At 47.1% G+C, this 17,300-nt stretch overlaps 1 protein-coding gene across 2 annotated transcripts in view; it reads right to left on the bottom strand.

The window, feature by feature from the left end:
- PRLR (prolactin receptor) overlaps nt 1–17,300 on the bottom strand; it is a 127,386-nt gene that overhangs the window by 19,886 nt on the left and 90,200 nt on the right. For both annotated transcript variants that reach the window (XM_070411845.1, XM_070411844.1), the window contains exons 2-4: nt 5,421–5,526; nt 2,405–2,537; nt 274–443 (exon numbers count right to left, since the gene is read on the bottom strand). In XM_070411845.1, the coding sequence (XP_070267946.1) occupies nt 274–443; nt 2,405–2,537; nt 5,421–5,490 (373 nt within the window). In that variant the 5' untranslated portion in view covers nt 5,491–5,526. The remainder of the gene's footprint in view (nt 1–273; nt 444–2,404; nt 2,538–5,420; nt 5,527–17,300) is intronic.

Here is a 17,300-nt window from a genome sequence, read left to right as displayed (position 1 = left end):
GAGGAGGGCTGGAGGGAAGGATTGATAAGAGAAGCACAAATAGAACACTTCTGTTGGGTGCAAGGGCATGGGAAGAAAGGTTAAAGGGAAGAAGAGAAACACAAGGACCCCAAACACTGTCATGAATGATTCCATAAAAATTCTCAGTTGACGAGAATAGTGTGAATTTTCTCATCTTTCTGGTGATTCATCCATAAGCCAGGAAGACTCAAATGAAGTTTGACTCTTGGTAGATCTGTGATGGAGTAAGAAATTCCTCACCCATCCCCTTACCTATGTAAGTCACATCCACATAATGCGGATCTGAGGTGCTGCTTCCCATCTGGTTCGTGGCGTTGACTGTGATGATGTACATTGTCCAAATGGAGGTGTGCTTCTTGTCAAAGTAACAGGAGTTGGGGCCACTGGTTTTGTAGTCTGGACATTCATAGGTGAACGCATTTCTGAAACATATTATACACCAGGAGTGAGTAAGAAAGTAGTAAAAAGAGCCTAGTTTTTTTCTTAATAGGTCAATACCACTGGATTTTGGGGATCAGTGCTGAAGAACGGCACCCCCAAGCTTTGTGCCCTGGGAGAGAGAATGCTTGGGGAAGTTGGTGGAAGTTTCACTTCAGAGCTTGCTGACTCTGCTTCTCATCAACCTTTCCTTTCTATGGTATCTTGTGGGCTTTCTGACATATGCCCCCTGTCAATATATGCTGGAACTTTCAACAGCCAAGGCACCACTATGCCTGAGGTCCCGCCTCTGGGTCATCTCAGGAAACAGGGACCTTCCCCTGCACCTAACACTCAGGGGGCATGCACATGCAGCATTCGTTGCACATGTAGATTGAATTACATTTCATTTAAAAAAGGTACCAGAGAATAAAAGCTGACGCCAGCATATTTCAGATTGCGCCAGTCAGCAACAGTGATGTGACTGTGAAGAAAGATATTTCAGGCCCAAGAGGCTCATCAGTCTGTTCTCCTGAGCCTTGGGGGCCTCCACGCGAGACGCTCCCCACAGGTGTGGAGGAGCGTCCCATTCGGGTTGGCAGTGGAGCTGCTGAATGGGTGACTTGACACCCTGTGGGCCCCAGAGGGGCTGACAGCTCTGTGTACAGAGTGCAGGCACTCGGCAGTGGGCCAGCTGCTGCTACCGGTAAATGGTGCTTCCCTGGGGAAGGAGACGGCTCTCCCTGGATTTCCAGGGGGCTCTCGCTGAGGGGTAATGAAATCCTCACCCACAGATGACCTCTTTCAGTCTGCCCTGCAACCTGGGCTCCAAATACACCCTCTGGGAGATCAAGGATCTGGGATTAGCAATTTCTTAAGGGAAAAACCTCACCTTCCTAGAGGGCTTTTAATTTTCTTGGACACAAAACCAGCTTGAAAAGCTAATGTTCCATGGTTGTCTTTTTATGTTGCAAAAGTAATTATTACTAAAATAATTACAAATAGCAGCAGGCTTACAGATAAGCATTTGAAATGAACTAACACTCAGCCAACACTTATATGGGACCTTGGGCTGCAGCCTAAGTCTGGGACAGGCAATTGGAAACATTGCTATTGTAGTCTCTCCTGATCCATGGGGCTATGTTCTAAGACCCAAAGTAGATGCCTGGAATGCTAGGGAGTCGAACCACATATATACTGTTGTTTTTCTATACATACATACATACATACCTATGATAAAGTTTAATTTTATAAATTAGGTACAGTAAGAGATTAACAACAATAACTAATATTAAAGTAGAACAATTATAACAATATACTGTAATGGAAGTTATATGAATGTTCTCTCTCTCTCTCTCTCTCTCTCTCTCTCTCTCTCTTTCTCTCTCTCTTCCTCTCTCTCTCAAAATACCTTATGCTACTGTACTCACCCTTCTCCTGATGAAGTGAGGTGATACAGGCTGATGTGATGAGATGAAATGAGGAGGACACAGGCATGTGACATAGCATTAGGCTACTATCGGGCTACTCGATGGATCTGATAACCCAAGTGACTAACAGGCGGGTAGCTAGAGGGGATGACAAAGGGATGACTCACATCCCAGGTAGGATGAAGCAGGATAGTGTGAAATTTCATCACGTGACTCAGAATGGCACAAAATTTAAAACGTAGGAGGTGTTTATTTTTTGGAATTGTCCATTTAATACTTTTGGACTGTGGCTGATCGCCAGTCACTAAAACCCTGGAAAGCAAAGCTCTGGATAAGGGGCCACTCCGTGGGATTGCTGAGCTGGTGGATGAACTGATGCACATTGAAAGGGCGCTTCACGGACATGACAGGAGAATGTGGACGTGGATGCTGGGGTCCCTTCCCCGGAAGAAAGAGCCTTGTTAGCGGCCACCCGGGGCCATGTGGGAGTTCTTACTCAGAAGCAGCCCTGCGTTGCCTGGAGAACAGGGACTCACCCTTCCTTGCGGTAGGTGAGCGTGTAGTTGGTGGGAAGTCCTCCGTCCGGCCCCGGCTTCCACCAGCATGAGAAGGTCTCCTTTTCGGTGGAGCGACATTTCGAGATCTTGGGCTTCCCAGGAGGTGACTGTCCTAGAAAAAGCCAGAAGCTACTGGAGTCAATCTCAAGGTCCAGTCAAGCATTTGATCATCCTGCTGGTGACAAAAGCAGGTTTATGGGACCCTGCCAGTGATGGGGTCTTGGGTGAAGAGGCCTAGGGGTGGGGGGCTCAGAAATGCCAAAGTGCTAGCATCTAACAACCCTCCTCCATGGGCTGCCCCTTGTTGGCTGGATGGGGGGGGGGGGAAGAGAGAGAGAGAGAGAGAGAGAGAGAGAGAGAGAGAGGAACAGAGAGAGAGGATGAAAGAGAGGAAGGGAGAGAGAGCTTTGCAGCGGTAATGGAGAGATGGTGGTGGTGGTGGTGGTGGTGGTGGTGGTGGTGGTGGTGTGTGTACTGTGTGAGATGGAGATAACAGCAATCTAGGATCAAGTGACAAACTGTGAAATTCCAACAGAGAGTGAGCATCAGGAGTAGGATGGGCTGAGGAGTGTGCTCCCTTCTGGAAGCCCATGGAGCCTATGCAGCTAGTACCCGCCCACAGCATGAGGGTGGCGGTAAAATGAATTCTCCCCCTTTGCTGCCACAGTGCTCTCTGGCACTTGTCACTCTGCTCATTGATCTACGTCTTTCTGTCATTTCCTCACAAGGAACTTTCGTGATTCATTGTGTCACGGGTGCTCCTCCCTCAGCTTCCTCCTTCCCCTCCCCCTTCCCGTCTCCTTTCCTTCCTTTTCCCTCTCCTTTCCTTCCTTTTTCCTTCATTTTTCCTTAGCTCCACTCCACTTTGACCTGTAACCTGTCTCACAGTGTCTCCCCATTGTCCCCACCCCCATTTCTGAATCCTGGTTTTCAGTGTCTTTTTCTTTCACATTTCCCCCTCTCTCCTTGGGCCTTTATGTGGGGAGGGACGAAGCACTTCCTTGCAATGCTATGGCTTCTGGGAGACAGGAACCATGGAGAGAAGTGGGGGATGGGGAGCTGGTCTCCTGGCTTGGAGCTACCATGATGATGACTGCCCAGGCCCAGCTGGAAGCTAGAAGGTCTGAAAGAGGTGACGTGGAAAATACAACGTCAAGGGAACAGAATGTTTTAGTTGCCTAAACCCCGAAGTTTATGGCGAGCTGGCCCCTCCTCTCTTCCTTATCTGCCAGGTCCCAGAGGGAACGTGTGGCCCTGAGAGTTGGCCCTGTCAGTCCTTTTCACTGAGCTGGGAGCCTGCACGCTTGGTTTGGAGTCAGGAGCTGGAAGGAGAGCTGTCAGGTGTGGGTCTCAGCCACTAGGGGGCAGGGATTCCCTCTCTTTTCTCCTCACCCCTCATGCTAGCTCCTGAGCCAGAACTTCTAGCGGAGCAGCAGATCCAAAAGATGGGGCGAGTGGGCACCAGGCAACACTGGTCAGAAAGCAGGGTTTAGTGAATGGCATCTCACAGGCTGGGCCGAGGCCGCCGGGCTGATGGTTGGCTGAGCTAGCTGAGCCGCACTGCAGCTCCAAGCCCCACCAAATGGCCCTCCAGCCCGCCTGGCGCTCGCGCTGCCCACGGCTGTCACACTGCTTGTCCTCTCGGGCAATGTCACAGGCTGATGGGAGGGCTTGGGTTTTGCTTGGTTCTCATCATGGCTGGGGAGGAGTGTGTGAAGTAGAAAGAAAAGTTTATTTAAAAGACCCAAGCCCTGTGGCTCAGAAACGAGCAGACAGGCCACTGCTGCTGATCTGAGCTCTTAGCGTTTCCCTGTGGATTCTCCCCATCTCTGTTTCCCTTTGCTCTCTCTCTGAAAGTCTCTCTCACATTTCACTGGCTGCTGGCAGTACCTCTAGAACAGGGGTCCTCAAACTTTTTAAACAGGGGGCCAGTTCACTACCCCTCAGTCTGTTGGAGGGCCAGACTATAGTTTTAAAAAAAACTATGAACAAATTCCTATGCACACTACACATATCTTATTTTGAAGTAAAAAAACAAAACAGGAACAAATACAATATTTGTATTTGCATGTGGCCCGTGGGCCGTAGTTTGAGGACCCCTGCTCTAGAAACTCAATAGACGACAGTAACGTTATCAAATGTTCCCTTCACCCACTTTAGAGGAGACAGTTAAAATGAATGGACTGTCGCCTTACCTCCATGAAGTGCACACAGACCCAGGGACAGCCACATAGGCACCTACACACGGGCCCACACACGGGCCCACACACAGGTCCATGGAGCCCGCATTAGAAACACACAGAAGTATACTCAAGTGCATGCTTGAGAGGTACGCACTGGTACACACTCAGAAGCATACCCGCACACAGAGGTGCACATGCAGACAGACACCCACACAGGTACACACAGAGAAGCAGTTGCAATCAGGCCCATATGGAGGAGTTAATATACACACAGGGGCACCCCAAAGTATACACACCCAGAAATATGAAGGGCAGGTGCACAGTCTGGGGTAGCTGTGAACTCATTGGCCCCATTAGCACAGGTGGTCGAGTTGGCGGCACCCCTTTCCCGCCAGGCAACAACAATCCCTCTTCTCTCTTTACAGGTTTTCTAAGATTTTTTACAGACAGTACTTCATCTGAGGTGGAGGCACCATCACTCTCCTCAAGTTGAAAAGGTGGGAACCCACAGCGAATAGGTTAGGGCTCGAGGTTACACAGCTGGTGGCGGACAGCCCGGCCCGCAGCCCTGGTCCCGGTGCAGAGCTGCTTCGCTGCACCCCCGGGATGAGGGTGCAAGTCCGCAGGGAGACAAGCTTTGCACCGATAGTTTGCACTCACGAATGGTGCCAAATACACTGCAAACAACGTCCTAGCAACACATTTTCATTTCTCAGAACCACACGGCAAGAGGACCGCGAGGACGCTTCATCCTCCCAGCAAACAACCTCCACCCCTCCCCCACTAATGAGAGCAGGGCGGCTCTTACTTACCGCTCAGAAGACGGATGTGGAGAAAAAGGAGCAAAATCCAGACACACGTGGACGGCGCGTTTCCCATCATGTTGGCTGCCTTCTGTCCGCTGGAGTCAGAGGCTCACTGGAAGAGAGGGCGGCAGGCCAGCTTTTAGAGAGGACAGTCGGGTCGGGCCCAGGCACCCCTTGATTCCGGGTGTTTGCAAAGGACTCTTGCTCCCTGCTTTCTGTGAAGGACAAGCCAGGAGGGAAGGAATGTGAGGAGAGGAGCATGGTCCCAGGGCTTGGCTCAGAGGCATCTGTGTGCACATGCTGGGGGAAATCCCACCAGCAGAGGTCATCAGATGACAACATTCAAGGGCAGCCATGGCAGTCGGCTCCTTTCGCACACCCCAAAGAACACTGCTCTCCTCCGCCCAGCAGTCACCTAACAACACATCGCCCTGTGGGTGCGAAGGGACAGGTGCCACACCAGGGAGCTGTTCTGGGAGGGCTTTGCTCTGCCAGCCAAACGCAAAGCAGTGGAACGTCCGTGCACGCGGCACAACCCCAACTTGGCCTCATTGATGCCATACAGTTGGGGGCGGGGGCTTCCTCGGGAGGTGCAGGCTGAGAACGATCTGGAAATCTTGGCTACAGGCATGGCCATGAACCGCATGGTGAACTTTGGTGAACTTCCATGTGGTTTCTCTCTCCCCTTTGGAAAAGCCCCATAAACAAGAAATGACAAACCCAGTAATAACTCAAGTCCCTTGGGTGCCGAGTGTTAAGTAAGATTGAACCTGCAGGGTTGAGAGTTTCAAGAAATTTATTATTAATATTATTTTACCCTTGGAACCAGTTTCAGAGCCTCTAAATGTTCTTTTCTTTAGACTCTATGCAGCTCTCAGAAAAAAACAGAGTTGATGAACTGAGTGCAACTGCTTGGAAAAACAAAGCTTACGGTTTCCTTAAAAAAATTATTATTTTTAAACCAAGGGAAGAATACCCAGGGGCAAGGCTGCTCATCTGGGGACATTTGAAAGGACTGAGTATTATCTGATGAGCCCCCCAAAAGACCAGCCTTTGCCCATTTCTACTGGTCAGAGGGCAGTTCCCCATTTGCCAGCTGGACACCCCCTAATAGGCTTCCCGAAAGCTTTGTCCACCTGCTCCCATTCCCCCAACATTCTCAGAAATGAAGTCTTAGTGACAATAGAGGGTTGGGATATATGGGTGTCATCAGTGACTCTCTTACATTGGGGCTCTGGGAGGTGGCCAGTTTGCTTTTCCAGACTTTACATTCCAAACCACCTGGTCCAACTAACTCCTCAGAATCATCTACTGAAATCAAGCTGTTAAAGACTCATAATGGGCTTATGCATGGAGCACTTACTAGGGGCTGAACACTGTGCTAAGTACCCGAATTACTTAGATTTCATTGAACCCTCACATAGCCCCACCGGTAGCCCCTTGAACAGATGCGGAAGCTGAAGCACAGAGCAGGTTAGTAAGTAAGCTGACATGAGAGAGAAATCTGGCAAATCTGAGCACATCTGAGGAATCATCCCGACTGTGGACAGTCTGTGATCGCCAGTGCGATTATTCTCCCTTCCATGGGGAGAGACAATGGAGACAACAGCAGCCGACCCGCCAAGCCTTGAGCGGGACGAGGTCAGGAGAGCCAGGGCCCAGAGAGGTCATCTCAGTTACCCGCCCCACTGGTGCCTAGGCATCTCAAACACTTGACTGCCACTAACCCAGATTGTTTAGGGCCCGGTGGCCCCAGACAAGTTCTTTGTCCTGGAGATCTGGTGATCTTAGCTGGGCTTGGGGATGGAAATTCCTCCCACTGGCTGGCTAAGTCCTATAATGTGCTTTAATTGAGAGCGCCCTGCTCTTCGGGCCATTGCATCCAAATGCTTAAGAGTGACAGGTTATAAACCATACCCTCGGGCGAGGCCACATGCTATCCACACTGGTCTCAGAATTGGGACTCCACGTGTCTTGCAAAAGAAATGCCTGGATGGGGAACAGGGTGGGGGCAGCAAGAGCAGATGCTGTCATTGCTTATACTTTCTGGTGCACTGATCCAGGCTCAAAGAAACTCTCCTTGATACAGTTTTCATATAAAAATGCTTTCAGAAAGTATTTTCTGAACTATTAAGAAACCATTTTTTTTCTCCAGGATTTCCTGACTATCCTGCAAATTGGTCACTACCCATGCGCACTTTCTGATGCCTTGAAACACCTGAGCCTGGGAAGTAGACATACGAATCATGGTGTCGTTATTGTGTTTCAATAACGATTTCCCCACTCATTCCACATCCTGCCCTCCAGCAAGACAAACACGGTCAGGTGCGTAAACCTTCAGAGAGAAAGATGATCCCAGCTGCTCACTCCGGAGGGAGCTGTGCTGAATGTGAGTCCTGGTCTCACCTGCTGGCTTTGCCCAGCACTAGGCCCACCTCCGCTGGCACTGACCATGTTTTAGGGCTGACGGACACTAGGCTGGAGATGAACTTGGTGTCTGCCTCTCTGAATCCACCCTCCCATCACAAACAGGACCTTGATCAAGATGACTCATCCCAGTTGGAGTGGAACACCTAATTTTTAGTGAGAGTGAGAGTGGCAAATGGCTCCAAATATTTGGAGTCCGATTAGGAAAAAGTCAGCTCCACACCTCTGCCCCAGGCCAATTATCTTGGCTTCACTCCTCACTAGCTCCCTGGGTGTGACTATGGTTTGGAAATAGAAGATTTGGAATCAAAGAGCAGGTTTGTAGCAAGTCAGCCGCTCCCACACCTTGCCCATGACCAGCTGCCTTGCTTCCTCGCTTCTGAACCCTCATGGATTCTCCCATCTTTAGCCTCTTCCCATGATCTCGCTCAGACATGCCTTCCTACCTGCTGTGTTCCATTGTGGTGTGACCCCTCAGACCGCCCCCTTCTTTACCAGTGCTGAGCCTATTCAGACCCTCTCTTTCCAAAAGCTTTCCTTCATTGCCCTTTTCCATTAAGCCATGTGTCTTCACCCAGGCCAAGAGTTGAGAAAGAAATCTGGCAATTTTTGCCCTGGTAGCTTGCTGTTCTGAGAAATCAGAGCCACAACCCTGGGTGGAAAATCAGAGCCACAGTCCCATAACCTGTGCTGATCCCAAGGAGAGAGGCGGTGTGGCCTCTTGAGGGTTCAAAATAACAGCTCTGAGGTTCCATTGTCTACAAATCTGCACATTTTGGTGCACCCAGAATTGAGCAAATCCTAAAACCCACCCATCTCATCTCTACCATTTTGTGGGACTTGCTCCTAAGACCTGGTATCAGGTGATCCCCAAAGCGAGTCCAGTCCCTACCTTGCCCTGCCCCATTTGCCACTATTGCCCTAATGTTCTGCTCAGATTTTTGAATCATTTACCCTGACTCTAGAAATGGGCCTAGCATGCGAGGCAGGAATTCTGAGGCCCTCCCTTACAATTGCAAGCCCAATTCCCATGGATAGGGCTGCCCAATCCAAGGTCTGGATTTCTTCAAAGACCATCATACATAAGACATGTACAAATCATAAGCATTCTGCTCAACGAATTATCACAAAGTGAATAAGCTCATGTTACAACCAGGTCCAGAAAGAGAACACTAATAGCACCCCAGAAACACCCCTGGTGTCTTCTCCCAATCTCTACCCATCCCTCCCTCCCAGAAAGCACTCTTTGGACTTCGAACACCACAGGCTCGTTTGGCCCACTTTGGGACTTTATATAGATAGCATCATACAATATGCATGTTCTGAGTGGGTGTGTCTGGCTCCTTTCATTTCAAGCCGTATGATTCAGCCTTGTTGTTACATGTCGTTTTACAAAATCCATTTTCACTTCATTTCACTCATCATCATTCATATTACATTGAAGGAAAGGCCATAATTTTTAATTCATTCTACTCTTGATACACATTCGCCAGTTTCTGGCAGACTTTGGATTTTGCTAAGTCTTGTCAAGGCTCAGATGGTAGGGAGGCCCTGCATCTCCCCTCCCCCTCAGTTCTCTGCTGAATAGTTAGGGCATTGCCTGCCACAGCTCCTGATTATCAATCCAAATTAAATTTCATATGCCTTTCTTGTCCCAACAGTGCAAAACATCTCATTTCTTGCAGACGAATTTTAAATACATTCACCCACTGTATTCAATGTTAGGAACTGTGTTAGCTGCTTCCTTTGGGGTCTGCTGGGTTGGGGTCCTCAGCTCACTGGGTCCCCTTGAGCTGCTGCTCCACCCTGGCTAGATGGCCTGAGGCTGGATTAACAGGGAGGGAACCCTACATGTCCCCTGCGATTTCCAGGAGTCTGGCTTGTCTTTCCAATAGAGAATGCCAACATTTAGTCTGGAAAACAGAGGCCATAATCTGCTCAGAGTGGGGAGAGCAGGAGGACGGATTAGTGAGCTCACATCGGGGGACAAGATTAAGGCTTTTATCCAAGCTCTGTCCAAAGTCAATGGAAAAATGTGTAAATAAAAAGCCATGGGTCTGGACATTCGGGGAACCACTCCCCTAGACAGTAGGTATCCGTCTGGCTCCCTCAATGCCTTCTAAATATATATTTCTTGTCTAGTGTATCCATTTATGTCACAGACCCTTCTCCAGATTCCTGAACCCTTGCTGCAGAGAGACTGGGACAATAGCCTTTGATGGGAAACACTCTGGAACTTTCCACAAGGAAATCACTTCTACATAAAATGACCATCATATTAGAGCTCAGTGGTTTAGTCAGAACATCAGGGCTCTGTGAAAGTGATCAGAAATAGTAATAGAGGCTGATGCAAAATGGCCACCTCGGGTTCCAGACCCCTCCCTCACGCCTCTCCCATGAACCCGTGATTCCACTACAGGAAGAACATCTGTCAGATTGTGCTCCATGCAGACACTCCCGAGGAGGGAGAGTGCTGTGTGTGGTGTTGGCTGCGTGCTGAAGGCCCAGGAGTAGCAGAGAGAGCGTGTGTCCAGACTGGAGCTGACTCAGGATCGGTTCCACATATGGGGACTTGAATAGAAAGATCTCCTGGCTCCTAATCGAATCGGGGTAAATCACCACCCTGTGACTTGCATGCCTTTGCACACCAGAGTCACTTTAATAAAACAGAATGCTGAGTGCTCCCCATGGCTGGAGGCATCGCTCAAAATCGAATGACACCAATCCCACTAATGTGTTCGGCCTCCCAGCAGCATCTCTGATCTCACATAGGCCGATTTTTGTTCAGCCTGCCTGGCTAGAAGGCAAGAATAGGACCCGGGGGAGTTTCAATCCTCCTGGCCAGGGGATACTTTGGACAGATGGTAGAAAAGTCACGTTGGTCTGATTTTCAGAGAAACGAGTCCCTTGTGAGATCATCAATCAATAACAATCCAATCAATAACAATCAATAACAACTAAAATACACCCTGTAATGGTAGGTTATGTTCTGCAGTTTACCAAGCTGCTGCACAGACACCTGTGGTTTTCAGAGTTGGGCCCACGGGCACAGGGGCATTTAAAAAAGCCCTCCAGATGATTCCAGTGGGAAGGAAGGGCTGGAACCACTGGCCAGCATGACCTCACCTAAGGGATAATGCCTAGATAGGTGGGGAAACTGAGGCTCAGAGAGGTAACCCTCACACAGTGAAGGCAGCAGAGCAGAGGGAGACCAGTCTTTAGATTGAGTCCTGCCTCAAATAAGCAACAACATCAAAGATAAAATGGCAAACCTTTCTAATAACATGGCGATGGAGAGTTTATAAAGCTCCTTCATATCATTATCACATTTTATTCTTTTTTTTTTTTTTTTATATATTTTATTGATTTTTTACAGAGAGGAAGGGAGAGAGATAGAGAGTTAGAAACATCGATGAGAGAGAAACATCGATCAGCTGCCTCTTGCACACTCCCCACTGGGGATGTGCCCGCAACCCAGGTACATGCCCTTGACCGGAATCGAACCTGGGACCCTTCAGTCCGCAGGCCGACGCTCTATCCACTGAGCCAAACCGGTTTCGGCTCACATTTTATTCTTATAATATTCCTGTACAGTGGGCAGAGAAGCTATTATTGTTGTTACTATTATTACTACATCATTGCTCCCATTTCAAAGACGAGGAACCTGGAGCTCAAAGGTTTCACACTTTGCCCTTGACTCATTGCTCAGTAATTCTATTAGCTCTGTCTGCTTTCACGTCTGGCTCACTTCCCTGTGGCCTCAAACAAAATATGCGTGGCCTCGTCTCACGTGCGTGGGCATGCAGACGTCAATCACGCCAGCACAGATCATCCCCGTACCTCTCTCCCATAACCCAGAACAAAGGGAACAAGTGCCGCACATGGCCCCTGCCTATTTCCAATCGGAAAAAAAGTGCCTGGCCATTTATAAAAAAGATTGGGGTTTGTCTCCTCCTGTCCCACAGCAGGCCCTTTGTTGGAATTGGGAGTGACTGCAGCCAAGGGAGAGAGGAGGAGGAGGAGCAGGGGGCAACCACAAGATCAGCCTGAGTGACGTCAGGGGGGACGGTGGCCGAGCCAGGCATAAGTAATAAGTCATCTTTTATTTGTTTATTTGCAGGTCTCACGGGGATAGCTAAATCTGCTTGAGCATTCATTTATTCATTCATCAAATATTTATCTCCTTCACCTCTTTCAGGCCATTGCTCAAATGTCATATTGTTGGCAAGCCTTCACTGACCACTGTCTTCCAATTCAACCCACCTCCAGCACTGCTCCTCATTGCCCTACCCCACTTGACTGCTCTCCATGGAACTTACCACCCTCTGCCCTATGGTACCTTTTCCTTATTTATTTGTTGATAGTGTGTCTCTATCTACTGGACTGTAAACTCCACGAGAGGAGATTATGCAGGACCATGCCTAGGACAGTGACCTATGTCCCAGTGATCTCAGGGTGTTCAGTTTTGTGTATGTTTTGAAAAACATACTTGTCAGGTCTTAATGAAATAATGTCTGACCGGTCCAGAGGCTATTGGTTTCCTTGCTCCCCTAAAATCACAGCATATCAGCAACCAGCTAATCAATGATGCTAGAATCCTCCTATTTCTCTTCCCTTCGGAGTGTTGAAGGAGAGAAATTTTGGAGCCAGATTACCTGGGTTGATTGGAATCCTGTTTCTGCCACTCACTAGATATGTAATCACAGAAAAATTACTTAACATCTCTGTGCCTTAGTTTCCTCACCTGTAAAATGGGAATGATGCCGGAACCAACCTCACAGAGCTGTGATGAGAGTTTAATGAGTTGGTATTTGCAAAGAGCTTAAAACAGTGCCCATCCTATAATGAGACTTATATAAATGTTTGCTAAAATCCCTCCATTTCCCCATTGTTGACTGTTTTCCCCTCCTAACTCTCTCCAACCCAAGGACGTTCTACAGCAGGAGAAATATAGAGTGGCTTCCTTACAATGGTAAATGCTTCATTTACAATTTCAGTGGAGGGCGGTGTGAACAGACTGGATTATTGTCCCCAACTATTTGCTCCCTCCCAGTCATAGGACTGTATATCCCCACCCGTTGTCATAGGACATACTCATGCACCCTGTGGGAAGGAAACACATCCCACCTCAATAACTTTGGACTTGGATATGTGAAAAGTTTTGGCCAATGGAATGGGAGTGGTTATGATTGTTTTCACTGTGCCCAACCAGAAGCCTTACATACAGTCGCAAGGTCTGGGGTAGGCTTTCTTGTTATCCAGATGCCCTCAGGATGTTTCAGAGAGTGGCTACTCCCTCAGTCTGGGTTCTAACATGAGAAGACACGCGGGACCCAGATGAGCCCAGCCAATATTAGCAGAGCCACGGCCAACTTGCAGCTGACACACCATCATTATGCAAAATGAGCAAAGAGGAAATGTTAGTAAGCCAGCGAAATGGCACTGTTACCACTGCACAGACAATGACTACAAGGCAAGAGTAGTAGGAAGAGAACATATGTTTCCGAAGACCATTAAAAGATTATTGTTTCACAGAGGGCACTCTGTGTGAGTGGTGTGTGTGTGTGTGTGTGTGTGTGTGTGTGTGTGTGAATGGGCTGTCATTCATCTAAACCCCCAAACAACTTTACTCTGCCATAAAGAAATCCCTATTGTATTGGTAGCAACCTTGTCTACTATGCATATTTTAATTTTTAGAAACTTGGGCTTGGCAAATGAGAAGGGAAGTTAAAATAAAAATAAATTACCGGTCTAATGGCATTGCCCCTCTGCCTCCCTGATTATTTCTCTTAGGAGGACATGAACAGCCGACATTACAGAATCATGCCATTTGGGATATGAAGAGAGTCAAAAGATTGGAAAGAATTCTGATCCAACCCCTCACTTTTACATGCCAGTCAACTGAGGCCTGGGAAGATGTAATGCCTCGGTCAAATGCCTGCTGGGAGAATCCTTAGAGCACTGAGACTGGGCTGAGTGCACCTCTGAGAAGCTGACAAGAAGAAATTCCCAAGAATATAGTAAAAGTATTTTCCCTCTCAGATTCCTGACTTTTCCTACCACCTCAGTTAGAACCCCAGGAGACCAATCACAAGAAGAGTAATAACTTCTGGTACCCATGAGATTTTGGTTCTCTTTTTCTTTATGAGAGCACATTAGAATTCACCTCCTGGACTCCCCTGTAGGTAGATGGGATCTGGTGATTGAGTTGTGGCTTCTGAAAGTGGGCAGAAATGTTACACTTCTAGTCTAGTCCTGGTCTTTAAAACTTCTCACACATCCTCATTCCCTCTCTCTGACTCATTATTGGCCAGAGAAAGGTGAGACTGAGGACTTCAAGGTCCTAAGGCCTTTGTACAGCCAATAGATGGAAGGCTCACTCCTCCCCCGCTGATGCCCAGTGGACTGTGACATGGCTGAGAAATAAAGCTCTGGGTGTGAGCTTCTGAGATATAGAGAGGCTGGGCTGTATAATGGCTAGCCTTAGCCTGATGAATCCAGCGACAGTCCAGAGACAGCTTTGTTTATATGGCAACTACTATACTTAACCAAGTAAAAGAGCTGTGAATAAGAAGACTGCCTGTGACCCGTGAATACCATCATCAAAGTCTCAGAGTAATCTCTGTCTTGTTTCCTCTATATATTCACTCCCTACACACGGTCACATTGACACATGTCCATAGATGGCTGGCTGAATATTTTTATAAGGCTATGTAAAAAACACATTATTCTGACTCACAAATCTATTGGAAAAGCACTTGATATTGAGCTCTGCAATTTATTTTTCCCATTAATCAATAGGTCCTCTATATTACAGAGGGATATGCTCTCAGACCTTATTGATTCCCCCAATAAAGCTGTTTATGTGCATTAATTTAAACCCAGGGACAGATGGTGACAAAGCCAATTGAGATGTGGTTGCTGAATCAGTGAACTGTGAATAGTGATGTATTTCTGTATCCCAAAGTAAGACAACTGCTCTTAGAAAAATATGATATAATATGCTTAACACGTTAAAAGAGAAGGGCACTTGTCAATTATAACTAAATCTCTCTCTAGATTTCTTCAAAAGTCCACGATCCCATTAGTGAACCTCAAGAAAGGCGTACAATAGTTGTAGGCTTCCTGTGCCGATGTATTTTCACATGGGCCCTAACTGGTTTGGCTCAGTGGATAGAGCGTCGGCCTGCGGACTGAAGGGTCCCAGTTTCGATTCCGGTCAAGGGCATGTACCTTGGTTACAGGCACATCCCCAGTAGGAGATTTGCAGGAGGCAGCTGATCGGTGTGTCTCTCTCATTGATGTTTCTAACTCTCTATCCCTCTCCTTCCTCTCTGTAAAAAAATCAATAATATATATATATATATATTTTAAAAAAGGAAGTGGAGTAGCCTAAGCAAATGTCTGTTCATTTGGCCACCATGACACTGGCTTGGAGGAACCTCGTAAATCATTGTCGACTCACTGCTTTACAATAATAGCATCACCTCTTTGTTCAACATACAACTGATGGCATGTCCTCCAGGCAACCTCTCTGAGTCAACCAAAGGAAAAGCAAAGTTTAGGATGTCAATATCCAAAAGGTTAGTTGATTTCTCCGTATCTTTGTAAACACTCTTCTAGAAAGATTGTCCATAGTAATTCCCCATCGTTAGCCTGGTAGGCATCCTTTTGTCACATTCCCATGCTTCTCAACTCAGCTTTAGAGACAGAAATTAATTTTAATATCACCACAAGACAATATGATTTGGAAGCGAAGTTTCCTGCTTTGCCGATACTTGCAGTTCTGTGTTAATTATCAATTTGTTTGCAAGTCAGACAAATGGCTTGGGAGGCTTTTCATGCGTGTGCCTAAGCAGAGGAGCTAATCTACACCTGGATTTCTGGAGTGCATTTTGGAACGTCCTTGATTGCCTAACAGTCCTCATCACAACCCCACCTTTTCTTTAAAGCTCTGTGCATGTGCCAAGCACATGGAGCTTGTGCGGATCCAGGGGGTCAGTATGGGAAGAGCAGCAGGTAATGCTGACTTGAACATCTTGTGCAGATCAGATGTCTTGCTTAACAGAAGTCTTCTGGGCGCACCGCAGTACTTGCATGTTCACAGAATGAAGACTGACTAAACCAGGTGACAGCCCCCAACAGGCAGCCTAGTTCTTACACTCTCTGTCCACCTGAAGGCTACACGCAGCCTTTCGTCACTTTGGTGTGCTAACAAGGGCAAGGACCTTGTGGAGTGACAGGTAGCACATTTCACAGCAGACACCTGCTAGGCATCTGTCATCCCCTCCCTGCCCAGTTGCCATATCTTGCCCCTCTATTTTCCTTCCACACCCTCTAAAATCCCCTCTACAATTCCTAGCAATTCCTTTCTCAGAGTCAGCTTGCAATCTCACTGACTAAAAAGGCTGATTTCTAGAGAAATTATACCCATTTAGTGTTCCCCAAGGTTTATCTCCATGGGGGATCTAGCTCTTCCACCATGTCCTTCAGAAACGGCTCCTTTTCTGTGCTAGCTGCTAGAAAAGTGTGATTTCTCAATATTGTTTCAGAAGCAGTAAGACTGGCACATGGCCATCCAACCAAAAGCCGGGCTGCATCTCCATCCTTAGCTTCAGCTTCTCTCCCTTCAGATAGATTCCCTTGGGTCTCTCAAAAGGCGGGGCTGCCCTGCCTACACAGCACCAAGGACCCGACCCTATCTCAGAACTGATAGTAAATCCTGCTTTATCTCTGTCTCTCCACACTCTCGCAGGCTAGATGCCTATTGATGTCAAACACTGTGTTGATTATTTTTCCTTCTGTATTCCTCATGCTGAATGCAAAGCTCAAGGCATAGAAGGTACTCAATAGTTTTGAACAAATACAATTAATTGGGTGTCATTGCATTTAGAGTTAACTTCCCTCTAAATGCAATGACACCCAATTAATTTTATTTGTTCAAAGTGTTAATCATTGGGATATGTGGCTAAGAAAGGTCATGCCTGCCTGTCTTGGGTGGTTTAAAAATTGATAATAATGGAAATGTGTGTTTTAATAGGATTTTCAATTTTTAAAGTATTTATAGAGAAAATATTTTATTTTGTTTCAACCCTGTGAGATTTCAGGATAGTCTCACTCAGTTGGAAAATACTCTGGCTGCTCAGTAGTAGAGATGGGACTGGCACCTTATCTTTTAAGTGCAAATTGGTACAATCTTTCTAGAGGTAGATTAATTAAAATCTGAAAAATGTAGATGTACTTTGAATTGGAAAAAACACCTTATTCCAAATGTACAGATACGTGCAAAATCCAATTCTGTACAAAAAGGAACCCCCAGTGCTATTTATAAAAGAGAACATTGGAAAAAATCTAAAAATAGAATTACAAAGGATTATTGAACTAAATCATTGTATGGGCACACAATAAAAGATCATTTAATCTTTAAAATAATGTAATAAAAATTTTAATGCTATGGAA

This window comes from Myotis yumanensis, unplaced genomic scaffold (genome assembly GCF_028538775.1).
Source record: "Myotis yumanensis isolate MYYU_CA2020_CCGP unplaced genomic scaffold, mMyoYum1.0.hap1 SCAF_4, whole genome shotgun sequence".
Classification (NCBI taxonomy): domain Eukaryota; kingdom Metazoa; phylum Chordata; class Mammalia; order Chiroptera; family Vespertilionidae; genus Myotis; species Myotis yumanensis.
This window is presented reverse-complemented; position numbering and strand designations above follow the sequence as displayed.